This window comes from Ictalurus furcatus, chromosome 28, assembly GCF_023375685.1.
Source record: "Ictalurus furcatus strain D&B chromosome 28, Billie_1.0, whole genome shotgun sequence".
Taxonomy (NCBI): domain Eukaryota; kingdom Metazoa; phylum Chordata; class Actinopteri; order Siluriformes; family Ictaluridae; genus Ictalurus; species Ictalurus furcatus.
Genome location: NC_071282.1, coordinates 6,884,908 through 6,912,025, shown reverse-complemented (window position 1 = coordinate 6,912,025; position 27,118 = coordinate 6,884,908). Strand labels below are relative to the sequence as shown.

Genomic DNA, 27,118 nt, shown 5'->3' with positions numbered 1-27,118 from the left:
ACCCTTAAGGGGGCATTTTTGTACGTCTAGTTAGAGGAACAAAATTGTACCTTAAAACTTTGTACCATTTATGAGGCAATTTTGTACCCCAAGGACCAATTGTGCACACTGAAATGAAGGCACAAAATTGTACCTTAATAAAAAGGTACAGTTTTGGATCCTTAGGGTACCACCCCAGTGACAGAGCCATTTTGAACCTTTGGGTGGCAAAAAAATACCTTAAAAGACATTGGCTTATAGATATGCAATTTTATTTATAAACCTTATTTTACAAAGAGAATTACTTTAAGTTCATGACATCACATCTTGCAACAGCAGGTGTGAGTCAGCAGACAGTTAGCTGTTCAATGCATATAAAAACCTCATCAATACAGACATTACTCAACAGCAGATATGCTCAGAAGTATAAAGCAGTCATTTAATACACCTTATTAAACAGTCTCCATCATTACTCAGTACTGCACATTGTGGGGTTTACAGCATAGGGTAGTTTTGTCTTCAGCAAGAATACTTAGAGCTAATAAATAATTTTTCCAAATAAGTTTTACTTGAAATATGTACCCTACCCTTTTCTTGTTCATCTTTTTTGTTAATTCATATGTTGTGGTGAACTTAATGGACAAATGATTACACAGTAAACATAAATAATAGTGTTGCACCAAAAACTCTGGGCACACTGGGCTGAGAACATGCACCCTGTTCCCTTTCAAAGGGAACTTCGACGTTGCATTTAGTATAACAGTATGGGAAGCGCCCTTGCGTGTGTGACCGGCATCTGAAGCTTGTGTAAAATCATGCCTCTACTTATAGGCCTGCCATGATCAGGTGACGTGGCAATTAAACGCGTCGCATGACATATATATGGCACCTGTGAACCAGGCCGCCAGCCTTATTATCTTCAGCGGGATTGCATGTCTGTTGTTTGTGTGACAACAAATCATTTCTACTCTATATTTTCTCAAAATCTCTAAACTTTTCTATCCCTTTTTTAAAGAAAAGAAAAGAGAGGGAAAGAATGAGCAAGAAAGATTTCAGAAAGTGTGTTACACCTTGCTCCCGTTTGATCACGGGAGGAGACGGACACGCTTTCTGTGTGAAGTGTTTGGGCGTAGAGCATGCGACAGCAGCCCTCAAGGGGTCTGACCGTCAGTATTGTGAATATTTCACAATTAGGCAACTATGCTCTCGGCTCACTCTCTTCTCGCCTGAAGGGAGTTGGGTTTCAGAGCCTCACGGATCTGGGCTGGCTGCTGCCGAGGCAGCCAGCCGGCTAAGGCCGTGGGGTTCTCGTATGGATTTGGAAAAGGAGCCGGAGACAAGCGTGGCTCTATCTCTTGCTCTTTCTTCCGGGTCCGGCTCTACGCCTGACTTTGGAGCTCGCGTCGCGACTCCTCCTTCCCCTATGGAAAGCCAAAACACCCTCGCTGACTCCGAGGAGTCGGTAGAGGGTGCCATTGCACCAAAAACTGACAGCAGCTCTCAAGCATATAAAGAGCGGCTTGAGGTGATTACTAGGGCAGTTGAAAAGTTGAATATAGACTGGCCCGGGGAAGAGGAAGTGGCTCGTAGCAGGCTGGATAAGCACTTCCTCTCCAGTGAAAATAAATATAAAGCTCCCTCACGCTGCAGAAAACTGAAAAAAGTGCATGATGAGAAAAAGTGCATGATGAGATATCACCCTTCTGGAGAACACCATACATTAGCCGTGTTTATAACCCCGCAACGTCTGATTACTCAGCCATCATGGGGAGTAAGCAGCATGGCTATTTAGTGATGTCGAAGGTGGAGGAGGCGCTTGCGAGCCACCTCTCTCCATCAACGGCAGGTAATTTAGGGAGGCCAACTTTACCTTCTAAGCCATGTAAGGCCACCTCAGCGTTGGTGGGCAAAGCCTATGTGGCAGCGGGTCTTGCTTGTGGGTCACTGCATATAATGGCAGTGTTGCAGGCCTACCAAGCAGACCTGCTGAGTGAGCTCGATACTGGGGAGGTAATTGGGCCCGAGGCAGTGGCAGAGCTGCGCCATGCCACAGATTTATCGCTCCGGGTGACCAAACAAACGGCCCATCATTTCAGCCGTTCAATGGGTAGCCTGGTTGTGGCGGAGAGGCACCTATGGCTCAACCTCTCAGGGATGGCGGACAAAGATAAGGTCTCCTTGCTGAACGCCCCTGTTAAACCTTCCGGCCTGTTTGGCGGCATGGTTAATGCCACCGCCGACAGGTTTCACAAGGCAAAAGAGCAAACAGCGTCATTCAGCCAGTTCCTTCCCCGTCGTGTCGAGTTAGCCATCCATAAGTGGAGCCCGGGCCAGCGCTAGTGCGGGGGAGGCGCAGAAGGTGAGTGTGGCGGCCTGCCTCCCCCCACAGAGAGCCGGGGGACCTGGCGGCCACAGTTACAGCCTGCTAAGAGGCCTGATCTAAGAATGATCATAAAAGCAAAGCAGGCAAGGAAGGAAGTGTCCTGATGGGCCACGGAGGGATGTATCAGGGGATATGAAGTTGTTAGGGCAGAAAGCCCCCAGTGCTACTGTAGGGCCTGCCCTGGCCAAGACCATCCCACGTTTTCAGCCTTCTCTGGTCAGCAAGCTGTCACAGGGCGACAGAAATCTGATGCTTTCCTTCCAACGGAATTTGGAAAAGCTAACATCACTGAAAGACTATTTGGTAGTGTGGAAACTACTGCCAAATGTGTCTCCATGGGTTCTGTCTACCATAGAACAGGGTTACCGGGTCCAGTTCAGAGCTCGACCCCCCCGGTTCAGAGGTGTGCTCACTACAGTTGTCTGCACAGAGTAGAGCCCAATGTTAGCGCAGGAACCTCCCTTCCCTAAGGGAGGGAGGTTTTTACTGCCATTATTTCCTGGTCCGCAAAAAAGATGGGAGTATGCAGCCAATTTCAGATCTGCATCATCTGAACCGTACTCTTTGGACATACAGGTTCAAGATGCTGACGCTCAAACTTATCGCCCAGTCACAGGAAGTTCCTGAGGTTTGCGTTTGGAGACAGCACATACCAATTTCGGATTCTAACCTTCAGACTAGCTTTATCCCCTCGCACCTTCACAAAGTGCATGGATGCTGCTCTGGCTCCCTTGCGACTCCAGGGCATCCGTGTACTAAACTACCTGGATGACTGGTTAATTCTAGCACGATCCAGGGAACAGGCGGTTCTCGCCCACATGAGGAGCTTGGGGCTCAGGTTGAACCTCAAGAAAAGTATGCTTTCTCCAGTGCAGAGGACAACATTTCTAGTGGTTATATGGGATTCTACTACGATGAGGGCGTTTCTATCCCCAACACGTGTAGGATTGATCCTATCAACTTTGAACAAGATAAAGCTGGGTCTGGGCATCCCCTCCAGTGTCTATGAGAGACTGTTGGGCCTCATGGCAGCAGCAGCCAACGTCATACTGTTGGGCCTATTGCACATGAGACCATTTCAGTGGTGGCTGAGAAGTTGGGGGTTTCATCCGAGGAGAAAACCTCTGAGAGTAATCAGTGTCACGTGGCGATGCCTACGTGCTCTGAGTATTTGGAGGTGTCTGCAGTTTCTAGCCTCAGGTCACACTCTGGGGGCATCTCCTTACGGCAAGACGGTAATGACAGACGCGTCCCTCACGGGCTGGGGTGCAGTCTTAAATGACTGTCCAGCTCACGGTCTTTGGAGCGGCCGTCATCTGGAGTGGCATATAAATCGCCTAGAGATGCGGGCCGTATTCCTAGCACTGAAATTCTTTCTTCCTCAGTTGAGAGGTCACCATGTGCTAGTTGTGCTAGTTGTTCATGCCCCCTGTTCAGGCAGGCGCAACTAATCCTTCTCTGGGCAGAGGGAAAGTTCTTGTCAGTGAGTGCAATGTACATTCCGGGCAGCCGGAATGTAGGGGCAGATGTTTTGTTGAGGCAGGGGCTGAGGCCCGGGGGTTGGAGGCTCCATCCATAAGTGTTGGAGTCCATATGGCAGAGGTGCGGACAAGCGGAAGTGGATGTGTTCGCCTCCGAGGAGACGGCACACTGCCCGATGTGGTTCGCCCTCACTCCTCCCGCAACATTGGGGCTGGAAGCCATGGTGCACACGTGGCCGAGGTCACGTCTATATGCTTTTCCCCCGATCGCTCTGCTCCCACAAGTTCTAGCGAGAGTTCGCCAAGACTGTCTACATCTGCTGCTAGTAGCACCTTATTGGCCAGCTCAAATATGGTTCTCGGAGATAATTTCCCTGCTCGACGGTACTCCTTGGGAGATTCCCATCCTCAGGGATCTACTGTCTCAAGCCGGAGGGCTGATTCATGACTCTCGGCCAGAACTATGGAAACTGTGGGTCTGGCCCCTGAGGGGCACCAGCTCATAGATTCTGGTCTCACAACTGAGATTGTGGAGACCATGTTAAACGCTAGAGCACAATCCACAAGGAAATTGTATGCGCTCAAGTGGCGGCTTTTTGTCTTGTGGTGTGAGGAACGTCAGCTAGACCCAGTGAACTGAAATAGCTACGGTCCTGGAATTCCAACAAGAACGTTTCTCAGCAGGGTTGGCTCCTTCTACAATCAGGGTTTACGTGACCGCCGTTTCGGCCAGCTATGCCCCTGTTGATGGAGCCTCTGTGGGGCAACATCCTCTAACTTCGAGGTTCATGCATGATGTCAGACAGCTGAGGCCCATCTGCAGGCCGCGCATACCTTCCTGGGACCTTTCTGTGTTCTTGGAAGGTCTGAGAGGGGCCCGATTTGAGCTCTTAGAGTCAGCCTCTGAGAAGCTTCTGACTCTAAAGGTAGCTCTTCTGCTGGCCCTGACATCTCTCAAGCCAGTGGGAGACCTACAAGCTCTCTCTGTTGCCCCTTCCTGCCTTGACTTTGCCCCTGGATTAGCCAAGGCCTACATTGACTGCCCACCCTGTGGTGTTGCAGGCTTTCTGCCTTCCTCTGTTCTTCACACCAGAACAAGAGAGGATGCACCTGCTGTGTCCAGTAAGGGCTCTCTCTACTTACGTCCACTACTCCAGCCAGTGGCGTAAGTCGGAGAAGCTGCTCGTCCGCTTTGACGGCGACAGTAAAGGTGATGCTGTGTCAAAGCAGCGCATCTCTAATTGGATAGTGGAAGCAATCTCCACGAGAATGAGGTGCACGGTCTCGCCACACCTCTGGGCATAAGAACTCATTCCACTAGGGCGGTCGCATCCTCAAAGGCTTTGTCCAAAGGGGTATCCTTGCAGGATGTGTGTGCTGCTGCAGGATGGTCTATGCCACACACATTCATTCGTTATTACAGCCTGGATATTCATTCCACCCCGGGGCTCGAGTGTCTTGCAGTGACCCTCAGGCTTGGGTCTTTTTGAACAAGCTGTACTCTCGGTATGACGGAGTGGGTATTCCTGTTCCCATACTGTTATGCTAAATGCAACGTTGAAGTTCCCTTTGAAAGGGAACGTCGGGGTTACGCATATAACCCTGTTCCCTGAGAAGGGAACGAGATGTTGCATAGCTTTGTCATACCAGGGCAGGCCTGTGAATTGCGTCTTCGCTTCAGATAATAGAGGCTGGCGGCGTGGTTCACAGGTGCCATATGTATTTCATGCGACGTGCTTAATTGCCACGTCACTTGATCATGGCAGGCCTATAAGTAGAGGCATGAATTTACACAAGCTTCAGACACCGGTCACGCACACTAGGGCGCTTCCCATACTGTTATGCTAAATGCAACGTCTCGTTCCCTTCTCAGGGAACAGGGTTACATGCGTAACCCCGACGCTTTTTCTCCATGTCAAAGCCCCTGTTATCTGAATCTATTCAAGTATTTATTTTCCGTTGATATTTTTGGCAAAGAAAATTTCGGCGCATCTCTAAAACAATATTAAAATAGCAAGAAATTGATAAAAGTTTAAGTAAAAGGAAAGGAATACAGGGAAGCATGGAAACAACCCAGTTATTTTTTTTTAGATTTGATTTTAGAATAGTTCTCTGAAACAAATGAAACATCAAACAGCAATAATCTTGCTCCAGCTGAAGACAGAAAATGGCATTCTGCATGCACAGGTTCAAGTGTATATGTCACGGTTTTCTTCATCTGTTGTACAAATTGATGGAATTTTGCTTGCTTTTTAAATGATCCCTCAAAGAGGAATGAAACCATTGACTCTGTCAGGCCAATATCAACGGTCTTTCCATCCACGTCACTGTCTATAATACAAAAGAGATAACGAAAATCAAAATGATTTAATTAGCTATCAAATAGATGCATGCACTACACCAGTGTTTCTGAAGCTATTTATTATTATTATTATTATTATTATTATTTATTAAACCAATAAGCTATGAGAAGCCATCTGAATATAGTCACAGCTAAAGGGTGCTATTATACAGAGAAAACCCTCGATTTCCTTAAAACATTTCAACAGGTAACGACATACTCAACCTCAAATTTTTCCTCTCCTCTTTTGTGACTTCTATATCAACTTGAATTAGCTCCTTTATTAAGTGAGCTGTAGACATCTTCCCCAATTCTGAAGGCTCTTCCCAAAGCAGTCAGTAACGACGGCCAGTCAGCCAGTCTGACAGAAGTACTTTTTGCGTGCTTAAAGCAGGGGAACACCGAGTTAGCACAAAACAACAGAACATGGTATCACTGTAAAAATAAGAATATATAACAGTCTCACACATTTACCTGAGAAATGTGTACTCCATAATAGTGATCGGCGTTGGAGATGTGCGAAGTTCTGTCAGAACAGCCACGTATTCACTCGCTTCGGAACCAAACGACTCAAGCCAAGCAAGGGAAATTTTCTTAAAGTGGCAACAACCATAACGTCTATATAAGCAATTCACCTTTTTCACACTTCCGGTTTTCCTGTTTCCCACGCTCAACACGGTGGAAATTTACTTACGGTGACAACAATGGCAGAGTAAAAAAATACATTGCAACAAAAACATTATTAAAATATCATTAATTTATTAATTAATATTTCTAAATAATGTCTGTCTTATTTTACAGAGAGGAGACATGAAGTGGTTGGAGTTTACATTTCTTACACACTTTAAGAAGATATATTTTTAACATTTAAAGCAATTTAATATAGTGTATTGATGTTATCATGAGCTGACATACACACAAGTGTAAAAAAACATAGACTTAAGTTAATCTAGTTCTATGGGCCTAAATGTAAAAAAAAAAAAAATACTACAAAGGTACAAAAATGGACCTTTCACAACAGAACCTAAAATTGTGTACCTTTATAACTCGTTATGGGTACGTAATTGTACCCCAATGATCTACTGTGGACCTTTAAAGGTACATTTGTATGTCTTGTTCCCCTAGGAGCACCGCCAGAGTACCCTTTTTTTCTGACAGTGTAGGAGGGTGTAATAGCCTAGACATGAGCTAGATACCCAGGCCCTAAACGGACATAACTTTCAATGTACCAAAGGTTCTGTGATCCTCAAATTCCCAGTTCATTATTCAGAGCCTGCTCCAGTTTGGTAAGAAGGCTCTTTGGTCTAGGCTCATTTGCCAATTCCCACACACTAGTTAGCTCTCCGCTATCACACAACCACAAGCCAAACAAGTGTTAGGGCTATAGAACATGCTTCTTCTGAGACACTCAAAGCTAGCCACCACATCTTTTCAAACTGCTGCTCATGCTACATCATAGAACATTTGAACACACTCAGAGGAAAGTGCTATCTGCCCTCTTCCACATACATAATCTCAGTGACACCCAGGATTGGTTAGTGTCACTCTGATTGACAGGGGACTGCTTTTCTCAGAGTTCTCCCACATTTGTGTTGATCATGGAAATACTGTACAGCTTCCAAATACATGTTCCTTGTACTGTGGTGAGTACCCTATTAAGAAAAGAGAACTGATGTGTATATTAATATTATGTTCACATGGCTTTTATTTATATTTATCATTTCCATTAAAAAAAAAAAAAAAAAATTAAATCCTGTTCTGTAATATTTAATTTAAATAGTAACATGCTTGCTCCGAACACAGTGTTAATCTTTTTTTATTCTCCCAACACTTGTTTTTCTATTACATTATGAATAATTGAGGCCAGACTCCATATGTCGAACACCCTGCTGCCCTGTTGCTCACAATTACTTATGCATAGGTTATGTCATTTCCATAAAAAAATCCAGGCTCAGCAAACAGAAAGGTCTATAATCATCGTGCAATTTTAGTTTGTGTGTCTGCTTATAGCAGCGACGCAATTTTCTATGTAGCCTAAGAGGAATGAAGAGGAGTGTGCATTGAAAAAAGGCTTTTACTTCACTTATGTCCCTTTCATTCAGATTGGAAAGTAGTATAAATGGCTGATACTTTAAACCTCCTTTCATGTTTTTTAAATGACTTGGCAGTTAGAAAAAAAACAACAATAAAAAAAGTCCTGACATGTCTCTGTGTAAAGTGGCTGGCTCATTGATCGGAGGACGCACTGTAATCGCTGTGTCGATGAGAACCTTGCTGAGGAGAAATCTACAGATGGCAGGCTATTAGGTAAAAGCCTGGAAGGGATTTTATAGGAATATAAAGGTGTAAAGTATTCAATAAATGATGTTTCTTAGCAGTCAGTACTTGATAACATTGTGTTAAATATGATTTTCTCTGATTTTCACCTGGCTTGTTTGTTCTCTAAAAAGCAGGCTACTCTTTAAAAAAAAAATCTAATGTAAATGTCACATTATGGGTAGAGGGAAAAAGAGAAGAATTACAACAGCATACAAGTGCTCTTTCTTTTGAATTCCACTGTGCTGTGCTAATCACTGGAGACTTGCCTGTCAATCAGACTGTGCATACAGTACAGTATTTAGCCTTTGTGTTTGCCTTTGCAAAGTCTTGTTGTTTATTGCACAGTCAAAACCATTAAGCCCTGTCTGCTATGTTTATAAACAAAGCTGGATTTGACTATGTTATTGTATGAACTCTTTGAAAAAATACACCCCTCCTTGTGCATGCATCCTAGTTTGTATTGGATGCAGAAAAATGATATTGAACGTATTGAATGGCTCAGTCTTTTGACATTTAATAATACGACACATGCACGTTGATTGGCATGGTGACATGGTTGATGATTCTCAATATTGTATGTGTGTGTTTGCTTGTTCAGCAAACATTTAGAGTCAGATGCCAATAAACTATCTTTATTTGCAGGCTGTCATGCCATGCACCCATTTTACAGATCCCACTGACATTATACACAGCCAAGGAAATGAGTCAGTATTAGTATCAACAGTGATGCATCGGGTAACATTGCCATCTCACAACTCAAATTCCATCAACTCAAATTCCAAGTTCCCAATTCCAACCATCAACTCGGGCTACTGACTGTCCATGTAGGTTTACTCTGGGTTCAACAGTTTCCTCCCACCCCCAGAAATATGCTATTAGGTGGATCGGTTATGATAAATTGCCCCTAGGTGTGAATGAGTGTGTGAATAAGTGTGCGTTCATGATGGACTGATGTCCCATCCAGGGCATATTCCCTCCACACAGCCAATGTTCCCAGGGTAGGCTCTGGATCAGGCATGGATAAAGCAATTATTGAAGGTGAGTAAATGAATGATTACTACCATTCAATGGTCAGACAATGTGGAATTCAGATTGCATTCAGCTTATTGGCTCATTAAGCCTTTCTAATGTATGTATGTAATAGTTGTATGTTAAAACATGACAACACTAATATGAGACCCAGGGCTGACACCAAAAAAAAGGTGGATCTGATATCAGAGGGAAAAAGAACTAATTCAATCCAATCCTACAACAAATATAGCCTTAAATATCAGGAAATGTTTCAAATCTGGAAATGTTTACATATAAAGAGTGTTGATTGTATTTTGTTAGGATATATTTCATTTTATATTTACAATATATATAACTTTTTGTGTGAAATAGTTGAACTGCTAATATTTTAGCCATGTATTTCTTCCTGCATTTTCAAGCGAAGTACTAAAAATCATTTTTTTACCTTCGTAATTTTTAAAGAAAGATAATTGATACATAATTATCAGTACTGAAAAAGAAAAAGTGAGATTGGGCCAACTCTAGTCAGAGCATGAACACTGAGGTTGACTGAGGTTGACTTATGCAGAGATTTTAATTAAAACCTTTGTGTAGCTACAGACCTAAATGTAATTACGAAATAAAGATATCGGTGCATACAGGGCTTAAAGAAGTACGTGGAGAGAGAGGAAAGAAACAGTTTGTCTCTGTCTACATACTTCATTTTCCTCCACACTATTTTTTCAGTAGAGGAAGAATTCATATTGTAATGCATTTTAATATGTATGTAATGTAGTTTTTAATCTCCTACAGGAAACAAAGTAAAAGTAGAAAAGTTGTAAATGCATTCTAGAATGAAAAAAATATGACATTTTGAACATAACTTTTTACCACCATTCTTTTATGAGCCTGAAGCAGTTTCCACTATTGAAAGACAAAATTAATGGACCACCAGCACCTGATCTTTCTGGATGGAGAGCTATCCATTTAATAAAGCATGTTATTGGTACAGATATTTTCTTTTTAAATCACAAAGCAAGTGATTTTTTTTTTTTTTTTTTTTCAGGAAGGTGTGATGACTAAGTCTCATGTGAATAAAGAGGAAAAACTATTTTGTACGCTAGAGGCATCCTTTAAGACTCAACACCTTCTGTAAGATTGGTTTCTTCCAGTTAAGGCAAAGGTTAGCAGCAACTCTATGTCTATGTTTAAGACTAACTCTAACTTTGATGTGCTTGAAAGATTTTCAGGTCATTAAGTCAAGAGTGGTGAAATTCCTGTAGGATTAATGGCAGGATAACTCTGATGTTTGATGTTTTGGCTCGGTTTGTTTACATACTATCTTTTTTGCATACAAATTTGAATTATTATCAATGTAAATTTCTCCCCTAATAAACAATCTGTCTCTTTTTTTAAAAATACAAATATATTATCAAATCAGATACATATTTTACACATGATAATATAATGCTGTCCATATGTTTCATGAACTAGCATTCCATCCACTTATCTTATTAAGCTGTATTTATATGGAATTACATTTGTGCCAAAAATATTGAACGTATCTTTTTAAGAAATGAACATAGTATACAATGAGAAAAACACTCTGAAATTGAAAACAGTGAACTCGGTGGCAAAAATTTAACATGGTCTTCAAATAAATATCATTCTGTGTTAACAGATTTCTAAGCTTTGTTTTCGCTAATCATGATTTTTCATTTATGCTTTCAAATTTATGCTCCACAAGTTTACGTTCGCCATTCTGGCACAAATCTCACATGTAGGTGGGCTTAACAGTGATTTACTCTCATTGGCTAATGAGATTTGGATTGACAGCTCGAGTGTCCAGCTGAGGGTGAGGATGATGACATTGATGATGACAACAATGCTCTGTGCTGCTCCTGAGAGCTCATTTAAATAAAAAAAAAAGTCATATAAGACTACCCAAACCTCAAACATTAATTACAAAACTAATTTTCTGATTAAGTAAGTAAGTAATTTCCTCTACGAAGTACAAACACTATAACTATACAGAGAGCCTCATCCAGAACACTCTCCAAAATTCCCAATACTGAAGTCTCTACTTCCTGGTCAGGTAGCTGTCGATCTGAATTTCACTAGCCAATGAGAGTAAATCGCTGTTAAGCCCACCCACATGAGCAGTCTGTGCCAAAATGGCGAGCATTAACTTTTGGAGCATAAACAAAAATTTATTCGAGTAAACAAAGCTTAGAAAACTGCTAACAAAGAATGGTGTTTATTTGAAGATCATAAAAACAAGTTCAGTTAAGCATGTGTAGTGGGGAAGTAATATCCAAATTGTGCACATTGGACCACAAACATTACTATGGACTCAAGTGCTATTCAAAAATTATTAACGTGACAAATCAAACAGCAAATTTAAAGTGTAATAAAATTGATTACTGTAAATTCTGCACACAAATTCCATGACCTCAATGTATGTCTACTAGCTTCATTAAATTGTGTGCAAAAGTAAATTTGTGTGTTTTATGTTTAGGCAATTGTAGAACTAAATATAACTTGGAACCCTTCATTGTCACCATGCCCTGTCATTTGCCTACTGTGAATTTTTTAGTGTGAACTGATTACTGTGATTTCCACTGAAAGGTCAGAGTGAAAACTTTCTGGAAAGTGAGTGATCTACTAAACTACATGCTTCTTGCATATAATAAAACTTCCCTTTCATCTCATCTTTGTAATTTGTTGTATTTGTGTGTGAGAAATGTTGTGGGGTAAAAATCTATCATTTGTTTACAGATTAGAGAAGGATATGCACAGCAGTTGTAGAAAAATTACATACACCTGGCAACAATTACTGCAACACACACACATAAACCATATAAATAGTAAGAACTGAAACAGAAAGAATGTAAAGCTGCATTTACACTATGATTTTTTGGCTAGATTTTTTTTGTCGTAGACATACAACACAACACCAAAACCATTCTTTGGTTGTGAATTGAGATCGCTGGTCTTAGAGCTAACCAGTAACTGATTTAGTGCCAATGTAATCTGGCTGTGTCAGAATTTTTTTTTTAATTAAAATTTTAAAAATTAGGTGTGTGACTGCGGCTATGATGCTGTTATCTACAAGCAACCAATAGCAGGGCAGCATAGGATTATGTGAAACTCATGAGATGGCTACAAATATGGTTGTGCAGTGGCAAAATGTAAATTAATCATGCTAATGGATAGAAAACTTTTCTAATTACCTCAAATTCACATTGAACAATGTCTCTGTTTATGGTAGTAATTTTCTTTTTCTTTAAACTTTAAGTCAATTGTTAGATGATCTTCATTTTATAATCTGACATGGAGTACAGTGTGACAAGTAATAATCTTAAAAGAGCACTCTAAGCATAGTCAAATCTGACTTTAAAAGAATTAGTTTAATTAGTTATTGTATATATAGCTATACTACAGCTAGCCAAGCAATTTAGCAACTTTTCTGTTGTACATTCACAAAGGCAAACCCAGGATAGTAACTAGCATCCAAACTACCATTAACACTAATGTAGCAGATAAGTGTGAAGCTCACACAATGTCTTGTTCCCTTCTCAGGGAACACGGTTACCTGTGTAACCCAGACATTCCCTTTCAAAGGGACTAAACACTGCATGAGCTTTCCGCTGTGGGAATGAGTATACCCACTCTGTCATAGTGAGGGTATGTCCTGCCACAGAGGCCACATCAATAGGGGTGTGGCTGGCCAAAATGGTGGCCACATAATTGTAGAAGAAGCCAACCCTGCTGAGAAATGTTCCTATAACTCCAGGACTGTAGCTATTGTGCAGTTTACTGGGTCTCATTGACATTCCTCACACCATGATAAAGTTGCCACTTGAATGCATACAATTTTCTCATGGATGGTGCTCTAGCATTTAACTATAGAACCTCGGTTGAGAGACCGGAATCTATGAGCTGGTCCCCTTCTGGGACCAGACTCACATTTTCCATAGTTCCGACTGAGGGTGATAAATCAACCCTCTGTCTTGCGACAATGGATCCCTGAGAGTGGGACTCTCCCAGGGAGTGCCGTCCAGCAGAGATAATACCTCCGATAACCAAATTCAAGCTGGCCAATCAGGTGCAATAGCAGCATATGTAGCACAGTCTTGGTGAACTCTCGCTAGAGCCTGTGGAAGCAAAGCAATGAGGGGAAAGGTGTACAGACATGAGCTCATCCATGTGTGTACCATGGCGTAAAGATCTGACCTTTTTTCTTTGGTGTGGAGGAGTGAAGGCGAACCACAGTGGGCAGTGTGTTGTCTCCTCTGAGGCAAACGTGTCCACTTCTGAACCTTTGCTATATGGACTCCACTTGTGAATGGAGCCTCCAATACCCCTGCCTTGACAGTATGTCTGCCCCCACATTCCAGTTGCCCCGGAACGTACATTACACTCAGTGACAAAACTTCCCCACCACCAGAAAAGAATTAGTATAGCCTGCCTGAACAGGGGAATGACCATAACCTTCCCTGGTGGTTGCTATATGAGACCACCGCTGTGTTGTCTGTCATAACTGACACATGGTGACCTCTCAACTGAGGAGAAGAATTTCAGTGTTAGGAGTATGGCCCACACTTCTAGGTGATTTCTATGCCACACTAGATAAGGGCCATTCCAGAGACCGTGAGGGAGGTGTCTGACATTATCGTCTTGCAATAAGAGACACCCCTAGAGTGTGACCTGAGGCTAGAAACCGAGGACACCTCCAAGTTCTCAGAGCATGTAGGCATCACTGTGTGAGACTGATTATTCTCAGGGGTTTCGTCCTTGGATGAAACTGCCAACTTTCAGATATTACTGAATGGTTTCATGTGCAATGGGCCCAATGGTATGCAGTAGGCTGCTGCTGGCATAAGCCACAACAGTCTCCGTAGAGACTGGAGGGGATGCCCAGACCTAACTTTATCTTGCTCAATGTTGATAGGATTGCACTACACATGTTGGGGATCGACACACCCTCATTGTATTCAAATCCCATATGACCCCTATAAAAGTAATTCTCAACTGAAGAAGCATACTTTCTCTGAGACTCAGCCTTGAGCCCCAAGTTCTTTACATGGGTGAGAACAACATCTCGAGGTTGAATCGCCAAGTTCCTGGACAGCGCTAGAATTAACCAGTCGTCCAGGTAGTTTAGCACACGGATGCCCTGGAGTCGCAAAGGAGCCAGCGAACTTGTGAAAGGAAGAACCGATGTTTATATGCAATGCCTCCAAACGCAAACCTCAGGTACTTCCTGTGACGGGCAATATGCATGTTTTTTTTAGACCTATCATCACAAACCAATCCTCGAACTGAGGTAGTCCAATCCACTGAATCTGTGGTAAGTTTGAGAGTCAACATCCTGAACCTGTATGTCCAAAAAGTATGGCTCAGATGATGCAGATCTAAAATTGGCCGCATACTTCCGTCTTTACTGTGGACAAGGAAATAATGGCTGTAAAAACCTCCCTACCTCAGAGATAGAGGTACATATTCTATGGTCCCTTTGTCCAAGAGAGATCTGCCATACTAACCTCTTGTCCCCTGACACCTCCCTCCATGGCCCTCAGGACCACTTCTTTTTGCCATTATTTAATCATTGATTACCAATAATAATTGATTATCATTTTAAAATCAGGCCTACTAGCAAGCTGCAAGTATGGCCACCCGGTCCCCCTGTCTTTCTATTGGGGGAGGCAGGCCACCACACTCACCTTCTGTGTCTCCCTCACAATTTGTCAGGTCTGCCTGGTAGACCTGCAACACTACAATTGTATGCCGAGACCCACAAGCAAGACCCACTGCTGCATAGGCTTCACCAACCAGCGTCGAGGTGGTCTTACACAGCCTGGATGGCAAAGCCGGCCCCTTGGATTTTGCTGCCATTGATGGAGTGAGGTAGCTCGCAAGCGCCTCCTTCACCTTTGGCACATCAAAATAGCTGTATTGTTTATTCCCCATGATGGCTGAATAATCCAACGTTGCTAGCTTATAAACACGACTTTCCCCAGAAACATGACATTTAATGGTGCACTTCTGGGAAAAGAGGAGTTTTCTGGGGTGTGTGGGAGCACTCTCCTTCTCACTGGCACCCCCTCTGGCTCCTCAGATTTAGAGAGGGTGGGTTGACTCTCCATACCAGAGTGAGAAGTTGCTTCCTGAGCTCCAAAACCCGGTACAGGACAGTCAGATCCCAAGGAATGAGTGAGAGATAGAGCAGCGCTCATTTCCAGTTCCTCCTTCAGATCCATACGGAACCCGCAGAATCCCAGCCAGCCAGCTGCTTTGACAGCAGTAGGCCTAGAGCCCTGAGGGCCTGAAACCCAGAGAAGTGAGAGAGCCAAGAGCAGAGCCGCTTCATTGTGCCTTTAAAATATATATATATATATATATATATATATATATATATATTTCATAATGAGTGCAGTCAGCCCCCTGGAGGGCTGCTGCAGCATGCTCCACTTCTATAAAAAAATATTCCCTGGCTCCTCGGATTCAGAGAAGGTGGGTTGAATCTCCATACTGGAAGGAGAAGTCACTTCGTGAGCTCCAAAACACAGAAGCGGGGAGTCAGATCTGTAGGAAAGAGCGACAAATAGAACAGGGCTCATCTCTGGTTCCCCCTCCAGATTCACATGGGACCCCCCCAGTACTGAGGTTTCGAAACCCATTTCACTTCAACTGAGAAGTGAGAGAGCCGGGAGCGGAGCGAAACATTCAGAATGAATGTAGTCAGCCCTCTCGAGGGCTGCCGGAGCAAGCTCCACACCCATATACTTCACACAAAAAATATGTCCATCAATAAAATGAGAGCAGGAGGCTCATTCTGTTTGCAAAGGATATATATATATATATATATATATATATATATATATATATATATATACATATATATATTCTTTTGAAAATAGAGAGAAGTGAAGAGTTTTAGGAATGTTCACACAGACAGCCAACATGCGGATTCGCTGAAGAAAAAAAGCTGATTATGTGGTTTACAGGCACCATTTTATAGTCACGCAATGTACGAAATGCCACATAACCTAACCACGGCAGGTGTGATTTTACACAGACTTCAGATACAGACTGCAGATTTTACACAGACTTCAGATACTTTGGGAAGCACGAGGGTGCTTCCCAAAGCGTGAAGCTCACGCAATATTTAGTTCATTTTGAAAGGGAACTCATTTGTTTTTATCTCTTCACATACACTTGGTATGCTCACAAATCATCAACACTAATGCTAGCTCATAATACAATGAAATCTCATCAAGTTAAAAGTTCTGTGTTATTGATCAAGACATTCCCAGGACTGCAGATTCCCACTGAATAATGACCTTAGCTCTTCACTGCATCCAGTTGCTACACATTGACTAATCCTGAGCTCTAACATCTCCAATGCAACCTGAGTGATGGGGCAAAAGTGTACTGCCCACATGTAAGCACAAAAGAGTTCATGTAAATTAAATCTCTAGAAATCCCCTCCGACTGGATGGCTAGCCAAGGGGAAAACATCAATTTACTTTGCATAATATGCAGCCATAACATGAGCAAATTTTTTAAACCCAGAATGATAACTAAGTACTGTAAATGTGCAAACCTGTAGCACAGGGCTCTGGTCAAAGTTGTAGGCACTGGGTCTTCCTTCAAGGGTAGAAAAAGCTACATTTCCTCCTGTTAATGGAGAAATGTCGCTAAACTCATCTGTACAGAGTGCAGTTCTCTCCTCCTCTCCAGGTCGGATGAAGCCTTTGGAGTCCCTCCCATAGGTCTTACGGCAGGATGCACTGTAGTACTGGTATGGCTGCCAAGGTGCGGCCTCATTTGTACGTTTGTAAATGGCAAAACTTTCTGGGCGGCTGGTGTAGAACTTCAATCGGACATATGTGATCTCATAGGCTTTACCTGTTAAAGAAAGGACAGTGTATTCAGAGTATTCAAAGAGGATACAATCCAAGCAGTTACCTTAACCTTAACCACCGAGACACCACTGCATCTGGTTTTTAGTGTTATCTCTTTTGTGTCGAGTGCTCTTAATTTGGTTGGCACTGGTGACTGATTTTTATTACCTGTAAACAATTTTCAATTCTATTGAAGTCAGTGGAGCAAAGGGTTTATTTTGCTTCTATAATCCAACCAAGCTTTGTAATTAAATAATTAGCCCAGAGCAGTGACCAATTTGACTAAGACATGTTGGTAAGTCCTGTTCTTGCTTAAAGACATCAATAAAACAAGATTAATCTAAAATTAGGTAAACAAGGAGAGAGCCATGGTCAGATTGTGCATGAAAGACCTATTGAAATTCTCTAAAATGTGAGCAATACAGCTATTTGTAAAACATGAAAAGTGCAGTGCACTGACAAAAATGATTCTGTGGGGTTCTAATTTTAACACAAAAATGTTATAATTTTAAACAAATAAATTAATGTTCATTCATTTACTTTGATATTGAGTACCTTACTTAATATGCATTAGTTGTTAAAACACTTTTTATGATTAAAAATCAAACACATTATATTGAGCAATCCAGAAAAATCTTTAAAGCCGTGTGAATTTGTGAAATACTAATTAATTTATATTTAGCCTTTTGTTGCTGTTTGCTGTAATTTGGATTAATTATGTGCTCAAAGCGTTCTTTGATCAGTGTATGATTTTGTGTAGCCCTTTTATCTGAAGGTATTAATCACAACATTAAGGTCTCATAATTATAACTGTAATTTATTTTCCAGAAATGTTTGGCAAGGACATTCAACCTCTGGCATTTGCTCACCAGACTTTAAAGCAGTTGAGTATGCATTTCACCGTTTGAGGAGACTGAAGGGAATACAACATAAAACAAAGCCAACCTGAGTACACACAATATTGTTTTCATTATATTTTTTTTATTGAAGCAAAAAAAAAAAAGTTATCCAACACCTATCATCCATGTGAAAAACTAATTGCCCCCTTAAACTTAAATCTGGTTGTGCCAACCTTAGCAGCAATAGCTTAGCTTAGCAATAGTCTTTCACAGCACTGTGGTGGAATTTTGGCCCACTCTTCTTTGCAGAACTTTAGTTCAGCCATATTGGAGGGTTTTTGAGCATGAACTGCCTGTTTAAGGTCCTGCCACAGCATCTCAATCCCCACACCATCACACTACCACCACCATGCTTGACCATAGGTACGATGTTCTTTTTGTGGAATTCTGTGTTTGGATTACAACAGATGTAACAGGACCCCTGTCTTCCAATTCCACTTTCAGTTCAGCAGTCCATAGAACATTCTCCCAAAAGGTTTGAGGATCATCAAGGTGTGTTTTGGCAAAATTCAGACAAACCTTAATGTTCTTCTGGGTTAGCAGAGGTTTTCACCTTGCCACTCTTCCATGGATGCCATTTTTTGGCCAGTGTCTTTCTAATAGTGGAGTCATGAACAGTGACCTTTATTGATGCAAGAGAGGCCTGTAATTCCTTTGATGTTGTCCTTGGCTCTTTTGTGACTTCCTGGATGAGTAGTTACTGTGCTCTTGGAGGAATTTTGGAAGGTCGGCCACTTCTGGGAAGGTTCACTACTGTGCCGAGTTTTTCCATTTGGAGATAATGTCTCTCGCTGTGGTTCTTTGGAGTCCCAGAGCCTTTTACATAGGTTTGAAAACCTGTGATGTAAATGGTGACTTCTCTATGCATACTGAGGTAAAGTTTGGTGTTCTGCAAGTGTCTATTTTAGGCCCACTTCTCTTTTCTTTATATATTCTGCCTCCGGGTCAAATTATTCGTAAACATGGTATTAGCTTTCACTGTTATGTTGATGACACACTTGTATGTTTCAGCAAAACCAGATGGCAGACACCAACTTAATAAAGTTGAGTAATGTGTAAAGGACATTATACACTGGATGCTTATTCAGTTAATTTTACTTAATTCTGACAAGACAGAAGTACTTGTACTAGGACCACATGCAGTTAGAAGTAAGCTTTCTGTTTAAAAAGTAACACTGGATGGCCTTTCTGTTTCATCATTTGCAGCAATAAAAGACCTCGCTATGATCATTGACTCTAGTCTTTCATTTCAAGCTCATGTACATAATATTACTAGGATAGACTTCTTTCATCTCAGAAATATTGCTATGATAAGAAATATAATGTCACTACATGATGCAGAAAAATTAGTTCATGCTTTCGTTACCTCTAGGTTGGATTATTGTAATGCTTTACTGTCTGGCTGTTCCAGTAGGTGCATAAACAAGCTTCAGTTAGTCAAGAAAGCAACTGCAAGTGTCCTTACTAGAACCAGAAGATATGACCACATCATATCTATCCCTATCACCTAACCCTATCCCTATTGGCTCCCAGTAAAATTTCACATTGATTATAAAATACTACTATTGACCTATAAAGCACTAAATGGTTTCACAACACAGTACCTGAGCAAACTTTTGGCCTTTAATGATCCGCCACACCTACTTTGATCAAAAGGTGCAGGCTATTTGTTGGTACCTTGAACAGTGACAGCTACAGCAGGGGGAAGAGCTTTCTCTTACAAAGCCCCACAATTATGGAACAGCCTTCCAATTAGTGTTCGGGACTCAGACACAGACTCAGTGTTCAAGTCCAGTCTGAAAATATATTTGTTTAGTCAAGCCTTTTGTGAATAGTTTTTACTTAAATAAAGGAGCAGATCTAGAGGGTTCATGGGCATAGAGTGTTGTGGTGAACTGGGATGTTTGGAAGCCCCACCACTCTCACGCATTCACTCAGGTTTGTTGAAGGTGGAGAGGCTGGCCGACTTATGTCCCAGGGCACCCTCTTGTCTGTGTTACCTTCTTGCTCTCCCTTTTAGTTATGCTGTCATAGCTAGTCTTTCCAGCACTCACTACTCCCTGCTTGCACTCACACAAAGTACATTGTCCTTAACCATTATGGGACAGTAAGCATACCTAATAATCTTTCCGTCTCTCTCTCTCTCTGTCAAGCTACACATGTTACTCCTGAGATACCAGTGATCCTGACCCCTTCTGACCTCCCGAGCTGCCCAATTCATCTTGATGCCCTACTTCTAGTTGGAGTTCTCAGCAATTGGAAGTCACTTATTGCTGCTCAGGATGGCCCCACATGGTACAGCCTAAAGATCATTGAGATTACTGAGGATGATACCACTTAAAATCCATAAAGATGGCTTTGTACCTCAATTCATATGAACAGGTATGCTATGATGACTTAGGACTACAATTGCTATGATAGCATTAGGACTGCAATTGCCGCAAACAATTTTGCACTCAAGTCTCCATCAATGAACAGTGGATAAGTTCAACAATATAGACTTCATGTAAAACTGTAATGAATTTTCTGGTTACACAACTGCACTATTTGACCATGTAGTATTAGCACATTTATAGAAGGGATTTATTTATAATTATACTATCTGATGTCACCCACATGAGGATAGGTTCCCTTTTGAGTCTGGTTCTTCTCAAGGTTTCTTCCTCATATCATCTCAGAGAGTTTTTCCTTGCCACCGTCACCTCTGGCTTGCTCATTATGGATAAATTCATACATTTAAAATCTATATGCTGAATTTATATATTTCTGTGAAGCTGCTTTGGGACAATTTCTATTGTTAAAAGCACTATATAAATAAAACTGAATTGAATTGAATTTATGCTATAGCATACAAAGACATTGTGGACAAGTGTATGCTTCTAACTTTGTGGTGGTGCTTTTAGGAAAATCCTTTTCTGTTCCAGCATGACAATGCCCCTATGCACAAAATGAGGTCCATAAAAACACGTTCCCTTTCAAAGGGAACTCAATGTTTGGCAAGCTGCACACCGTGGGAAGTGCCCTCACACGTGACTGGTATCTGAAATCTGTGTGAAATCTTGCCAATTTATAGGTCTGCCGTGGTCAGGTGATATGGCAATTTTGCACGTTACCTGACTATAAAACAGCACCTGTTAACCATGTCATCAGCCTTATTACTTCAGCAAAAGACTGTGTCTGTTATTTGTGTGAACATTCGCAAAAAAAAGAAAAGTATGAGTCAGAAGGAGTTCGGGAAGTGTGTCATGTCTTGCTCCCATTTCATTACAGGGGACAGACAGACAAACTTTCTGTGTGAAGTGTCTGGAGCATGCTGCAGCAGCCCTTGAGGGGGCTGACTATGCACATTGTGAATGCATTTGAGTCATTGAGTCATGCATTTGAGGCGGCTCCACTTTGGCTCGCTCTCTTCTCAGATGAAGGGAGTTGGGTTTCGGAGCCTCGCAGATCAGGTCCGGCTGCTGCCAGGACAGCCAGCCAGCTCAGGTCCTGGGGATCCTACATGGATCTGGAAGAGGAGCTTGAGACGAGCTCAGCTCTTGCTCTATCTTCCCGGTCCAACTCTCAGCCAGAATTTGGAGCTCCTTCACACCGCAGAAAACTCCCCTATTTCCCAAAAGTACATGACGAAATATTGCACTTCTGAGGAAAACCATACACTAGCCATGTTTATAACCCCGCAACGTCAGATTATTCGGCCATTCTGGGGAAATAACAGCACGGGTATTTGGCTATGCCAAAGGTGGAAGAGGCACTTGTGAGCTTCCTCTCTCCATCGATGGCAGAAAATTTTGCAGGGCCTGCTTTGCCATCCAAGCCATGTAAGGTCACCTCAGCATTGGTTGGCAAAGCATATGTGGCAGCGGGTCTCGCATGTGGGTCACTGCATACAATGACAGCATTGCAGGCCTACCAAGCAGATCTGCTGAGTGAGCTCGACAGCAGGGAGAGAATTGGGAATTAGGCAGTGGCAGAGCTTTGCTGCACCACAGATTTGTCTCTTCAGGCAACCAAGCAAATGGCCCATCATATCGGCTGTTCAGTGGGTGGAGATGCATCTATGGCTCAAACTCTCAGGGATGGGGGATAAGGATAAGGTCTCCCTGCTGGACACCCCTGTTCAACCTTCCGGCCTGTTCAGTGGCATAGTTAACACCATTGCCAACAGGTTTTGCGAAGTGAAACAAAAATCGGCGGCATTCAGACAGTTCCTTCCCCATCATGTCAAGTTCGGGCCAGCACTAGTGTGAGGGAGGCACAGAAGGTGAGTGTGGCAGCCTGCCTCGCACCAGGGAGAGCCAGGGGGACCAGGCAGCCACAGTCGCAGCCTGCTGGTAGGCCTCATCTGAGAATGATCAGAAATGCCATGCAGACAAAGAAGGAGCCCGACGTTAGTGCAGGAAGTAAGATCCCTCTTTCCCTGAGGGAGGGAGGGAGGTTTTTACAGTTGTTATTTCCTGGTCTGCAAAAAAAGATGGGAATATGCAACCAATTTTATATCTGTGCCATCTGAACTGTACTCTTCAGACATACAGGTTCAAGATGTTGACACTCAAACTTATCGTTCCACAGATTCAGTCTGAGTATGAAACCCCTGAGAGTAATCAGTGTCAAATGGTAATGCCTACGTGCGCTGAAAATTTGGAGGTGTCCCCAGTTTCAAGCCTTGGGTCACACTCTTGGTGTGTCTCCTTATCGCACGATGGTAATGACAGATGCCTCCCTCATGGGCTGGGGTGCAGTCATAGATGGCTGTCCAGCTCACTGTCTCTGGAGCGGCCCCCATCTGGAGTTCCATATAAATTGCCTAGAAATGCAGGCCATATTTCTAGCATTGAAATTCTTTCTCCTCAATTGAAATGTCACCATGTGTTAGTTGTGACATGCAACAAAGTGGTGGTCTCATATATCAGCCACCAGGAAGGGTTATGTTCAAGCTGCCTGTTCAGGCAGGTGCAATTAATTCTTCTCTGGGGGGAGGGAAAGTTTGTGTCAGTGAGTTCAATGTAAATTCCAGGCAGACATCCTGTCAAGGCAGGGGGTGAGGCCCGGGGATTGGAGGCTCCATCCACAAGTGGTGAAGTTTGTAGGGTGGAGGTTCGGCCAAGCGGAAGCGGATGTGTTTGCCTCTGAGGAGAAAACACACTGCCTGCTGTGGTTTCGCCCTCACTCCTCCCGAACTGTTGGGGCTGGATGCCATGGTACACAGGTGGTCGAGGTCACATCTGTACGTTTTTCTCCCAATCGCTCTGCTCCCTGAAGTTCCAGCAAGAGTTCACCAAGATCGTCTACGTCTGCTGCTAGTAGCACCTTATTGGTCAGCTCAAATATGCTTCTCAGAGATAATATCCTGCTAGATGGCACTCCCTGGGAGATTCCCATTTGCAGGGATTTACTTTCTCAAGCCAGAGGGTTGATTTATCACCCCCGGATGGAGCTATGGAAACTGTGGGGCTGGCCGCTGAGAGGCACCAGGTCATAGATTCCGGTCTCTCAACTAAGGCTGTAGAGACCATGTTGAATGCTAGAGCATCATCCATAAGAAAACTGTATGTGCTCAAGTGGCGACATTTTGTCTCGTGGTGTGAGGAACGTCAGTTAGACCCAGTAAACTGCGCAATAGCTACCGTCCGGGAGATCTCAGCAGGGTTTACTCCTTCTACAATCAGGGTCTACGTGGCCACCATTTCAGCCAGCCATGCCCCTATTTATGGAGCCACCATGGGGCAACATCCTCTAATATCGAGGTTTATGCATGGTGCCAAGCAGACCACACATTTCTGTTAGGCGCCCCATTTGAGCCCTTAGAGTCAGCCTCAGAGAAGCTTCTTACACTAAAGGTAGCTCTTTTGCTGGCCCTGACACCTCTCAAGCGAGTAGGAATTCCTTCTACAAGCTGTCTCTTTTCCCCTTCCAGCCTTGACTTTGCCCCTGGATTAGTCCAGGCCTTCCTATATCCTAGGCCGGATTATATTCCTAAAGTGCCTACATCTGCTGCCCAGCTGGTAGTGTTGCAGGCTTTCTGCCCTCCTCTGTTCCTCACACCGGAATATGAAAAATTGCACCTACTGTGTCCAGTAAGGGTTCTCTGTACTTATGTCCACCACTCTGGCTAGTGGTGTAAGTCAAAGCAGTTGCTGGTCTGCTTTGGTGGCGACAGTAGAGGTGATACTGTGTCAAAGCAGTGCATCTCTAATTGGATAGTGTAAGCAATCTCTATCGCTTATGGGGTGCGTGGTCTCGCGACGCCTCTGGGCATAAGGGCTCATTCCACTAGGGGGGGTCACCTCCTCGAAGGCTTTATCCAAAGGAGTACCTTTACAGGATGTGTGCGCTGTGGCGGGTTGGTCTATATTCATTCGGTATTACAATTTGGACATGCATTTCACCCTGGGCTTGAGTGTCCTTCGGACTTGTATCTTTTTGAACAGGCCATACCCTCAATATGACAGAGTGGGTATTCTTGTTCCCACAGCCTGAAGCTCACACAATGATGAGTTCCCTTTGACAAGGAACATCTAGGTTACACATGTAACCCTGTTCCCTGAGAAGGGAATGGGACATTGCGTAGCATTGTCATACTGGGGCATGCATGTGAATTGTATCTTCGCTTCAGATAATAGAGGCTGATAACGTGGTTCACAGGTGCCATTTCAAATTCAAGTGATGCATAAAATTGCCATGTCACCTGACCACGGCAGGCCTATGAATAGGCGTAATTTCAGACAGACTTCAGATACCGGTCACGCGCAAGGGCACTTCCCACAGCATGAAGCTCATGCAACGTTTCGTTCTCTTCTCAAGGAACAGGGTTACATGCGTAACCCAGATGTTTTGATGTGTGTGGTGTGGAGGACAGAGAGCCCTGTGCTTAACTGCACTGAACACTTTTGGGATGTACTGGAACATTGATTGTGAGCCAGGCCTTCTCATTCAACATGAATGCTGGGTCTAAAAAAGTTTGAGATCCATGGTCAAAGTGGAAAACCTTGAACACTCCACACTGAAAAACATGAAATAAAATAACAATATGTTTGCATTTAAATTTTCTGATGTGTTTAGTGATTCTGGTGCCAATTTTGCTATTGTATTGTTCTCATTAAAAATATGTGGCTGTCTGCTACTCTGCCATCACAGGGGGACATATCACTGTTGTTGCCAAAAAACAAAAGAGCTTTTTCTCTTACTCATAATTTTTCATCTAGGTTCACTGTCATTTTAATGACAAATATAAAGTGGACTCAGAGATCCAGTGTCATATCACAGCCAACCAGCAACTCCATTTCCCAAGAGGCACCACTAACTACAACATGGCCGCTGAGGACTACACTTCCCGCACATGTTCACCTTCGCACTAACTACACACACCTGCAACCAATCTCACACTCAGCCCATACACAGTATTGAAGGACTTTGTGAACACTCAGACTTTGCGAAGTAAATGTTCAGTTGACTTGTTCTCTGCCATTATCCAAGCCTTACTGTTGTGGTTTGCCAAAGTGACTTTTGACCATTGTTTTCATTCTCTACCTTGCCTAGTTTTGTCTGTTTGCCTGATCGCCTGACCCCTGCCTGTTTATCGACCACGGATTTTGCCTTACTCTTTTGGATTGTAATTATATCTGCCTGTCTGCATTTGCTTCAGTCTACAAAGCCTACAAAGTGTGACATCCAGAACACGATGCAACTATATGTATACACTGAATTATGGCAGAGACTCAGCTCAGCTATTTGGTGAGCTAAAAGATTATGAACATGATGGTGTTAGGTGGTATTAGCATGAAGTTTTGGAACCTGATCTAATGGTAAAATACTAAAATGCTGATGCATTGTTCTCTTTAGGTAGAAATGAAGTGAGTAAATCCCACTGGCACCATTTTCAGCAGGTAGTCATTGTGGGTAATGGAGGAAAGCATAAATAAATCTTTGTCAGAAAAAACGGGGGCAACACAAGTGCCACACCAAGAGTTTCATCAAGGAAAGTCCTTTCACACAGGACTTGAGAATGAGAGTCGATCTTGGCAGGAAGCTCCAGTTCACTAGTGAGATCATCAACACAAGTCTCCAACCTGATATAGTGATGTGGCACCAAGACTGTGCTCATCATCAAGCTAACTGTCCCCTGGGAGGAAGGAATAGAAGCTGCCATTGAGAGGAAGAGGCTGAAATACTCAGATCTCGTCGCTGAGTGGAAGGAGGCTGGCTGGAGAACTAACATCTTCCTGCTAGAAATAACATGCTGTAGCTTTGTTGGAACATCAACTGTTACCTTCTGAGGGATATGGGAAGCCCTGAAAGAGCTGGCTGAAAAGGCCAAGAAGAGCAGCTTTTGGCTCTGGGTGAGGAGAAAGGAGAAGTGTTGGGGTAGTAACATCTAATCCAAGGTCTAGTTGTAGTAGAGTGGTAGGGACACATCTCTGTCAATGCTTTGCCACCAGCAGTGAAACACTGTTGAGCGGTGGTACCCAGCTGATGACCCTGCAGCTGACCTATGCCATATGGAACCAGTGACATAGAGCATGCATTAATGGTGCCAGTGGGGCTTGTCACAGCCTCAGTCACTGGGAAGGTCTGTATGGCTCTGGTTGTGTTATCTGTTTGGTTGTCTGTAGGGCTCTGTGTGTGCAAGCATACCTGAGTAATACGTAATACTAGGTGTAACTGGAGGAAACCATTTTAAACCAGTGGCACTGTGCATGCATGAACAGTGTCAGTGGGGCTCCCTACAGCTCGTTCCGGTAATCCTGTGGGTGGAAAACGTGCGACAGGCGGTAATGCCATAGCAGGTCAACATCCACCTGTGTAATCAATGGAGG

General features: G+C 43.1%; 1 protein-coding gene and 1 long non-coding RNA gene across 3 annotated transcripts in view; one reads left to right on the top strand and one right to left on the bottom strand.

The window, feature by feature from the left end:
• lamc3 (laminin, gamma 3) overlaps window positions 1-27,118 on the bottom strand; it is a 176,906-nt gene that overhangs the window by 131,421 nt on the left and 18,367 nt on the right. Inside the window, exon 2 of the mRNA XM_053618520.1 lies at window positions 17,103-17,407. Within this exon, the coding sequence (XP_053474495.1) occupies window positions 17,103-17,407 (305 nt within the window). The remainder of the gene's footprint in view (window positions 1-17,102; window positions 17,408-27,118) is intronic.
• Window positions 9,140-25,885, top strand: LOC128603815 (uncharacterized). Of its 2 annotated transcripts, XR_008385077.1 has the most exons (4): window positions 9,140-9,541; window positions 10,560-10,676; window positions 18,232-18,286; window positions 20,456-25,885. It is a non-coding gene; the product is annotated as an uncharacterized LOC128603815 (long non-coding RNA). The 2 variants fall into 2 exon arrangements; XR_008385078.1 differs by lacking the exon at window positions 18,232-18,286.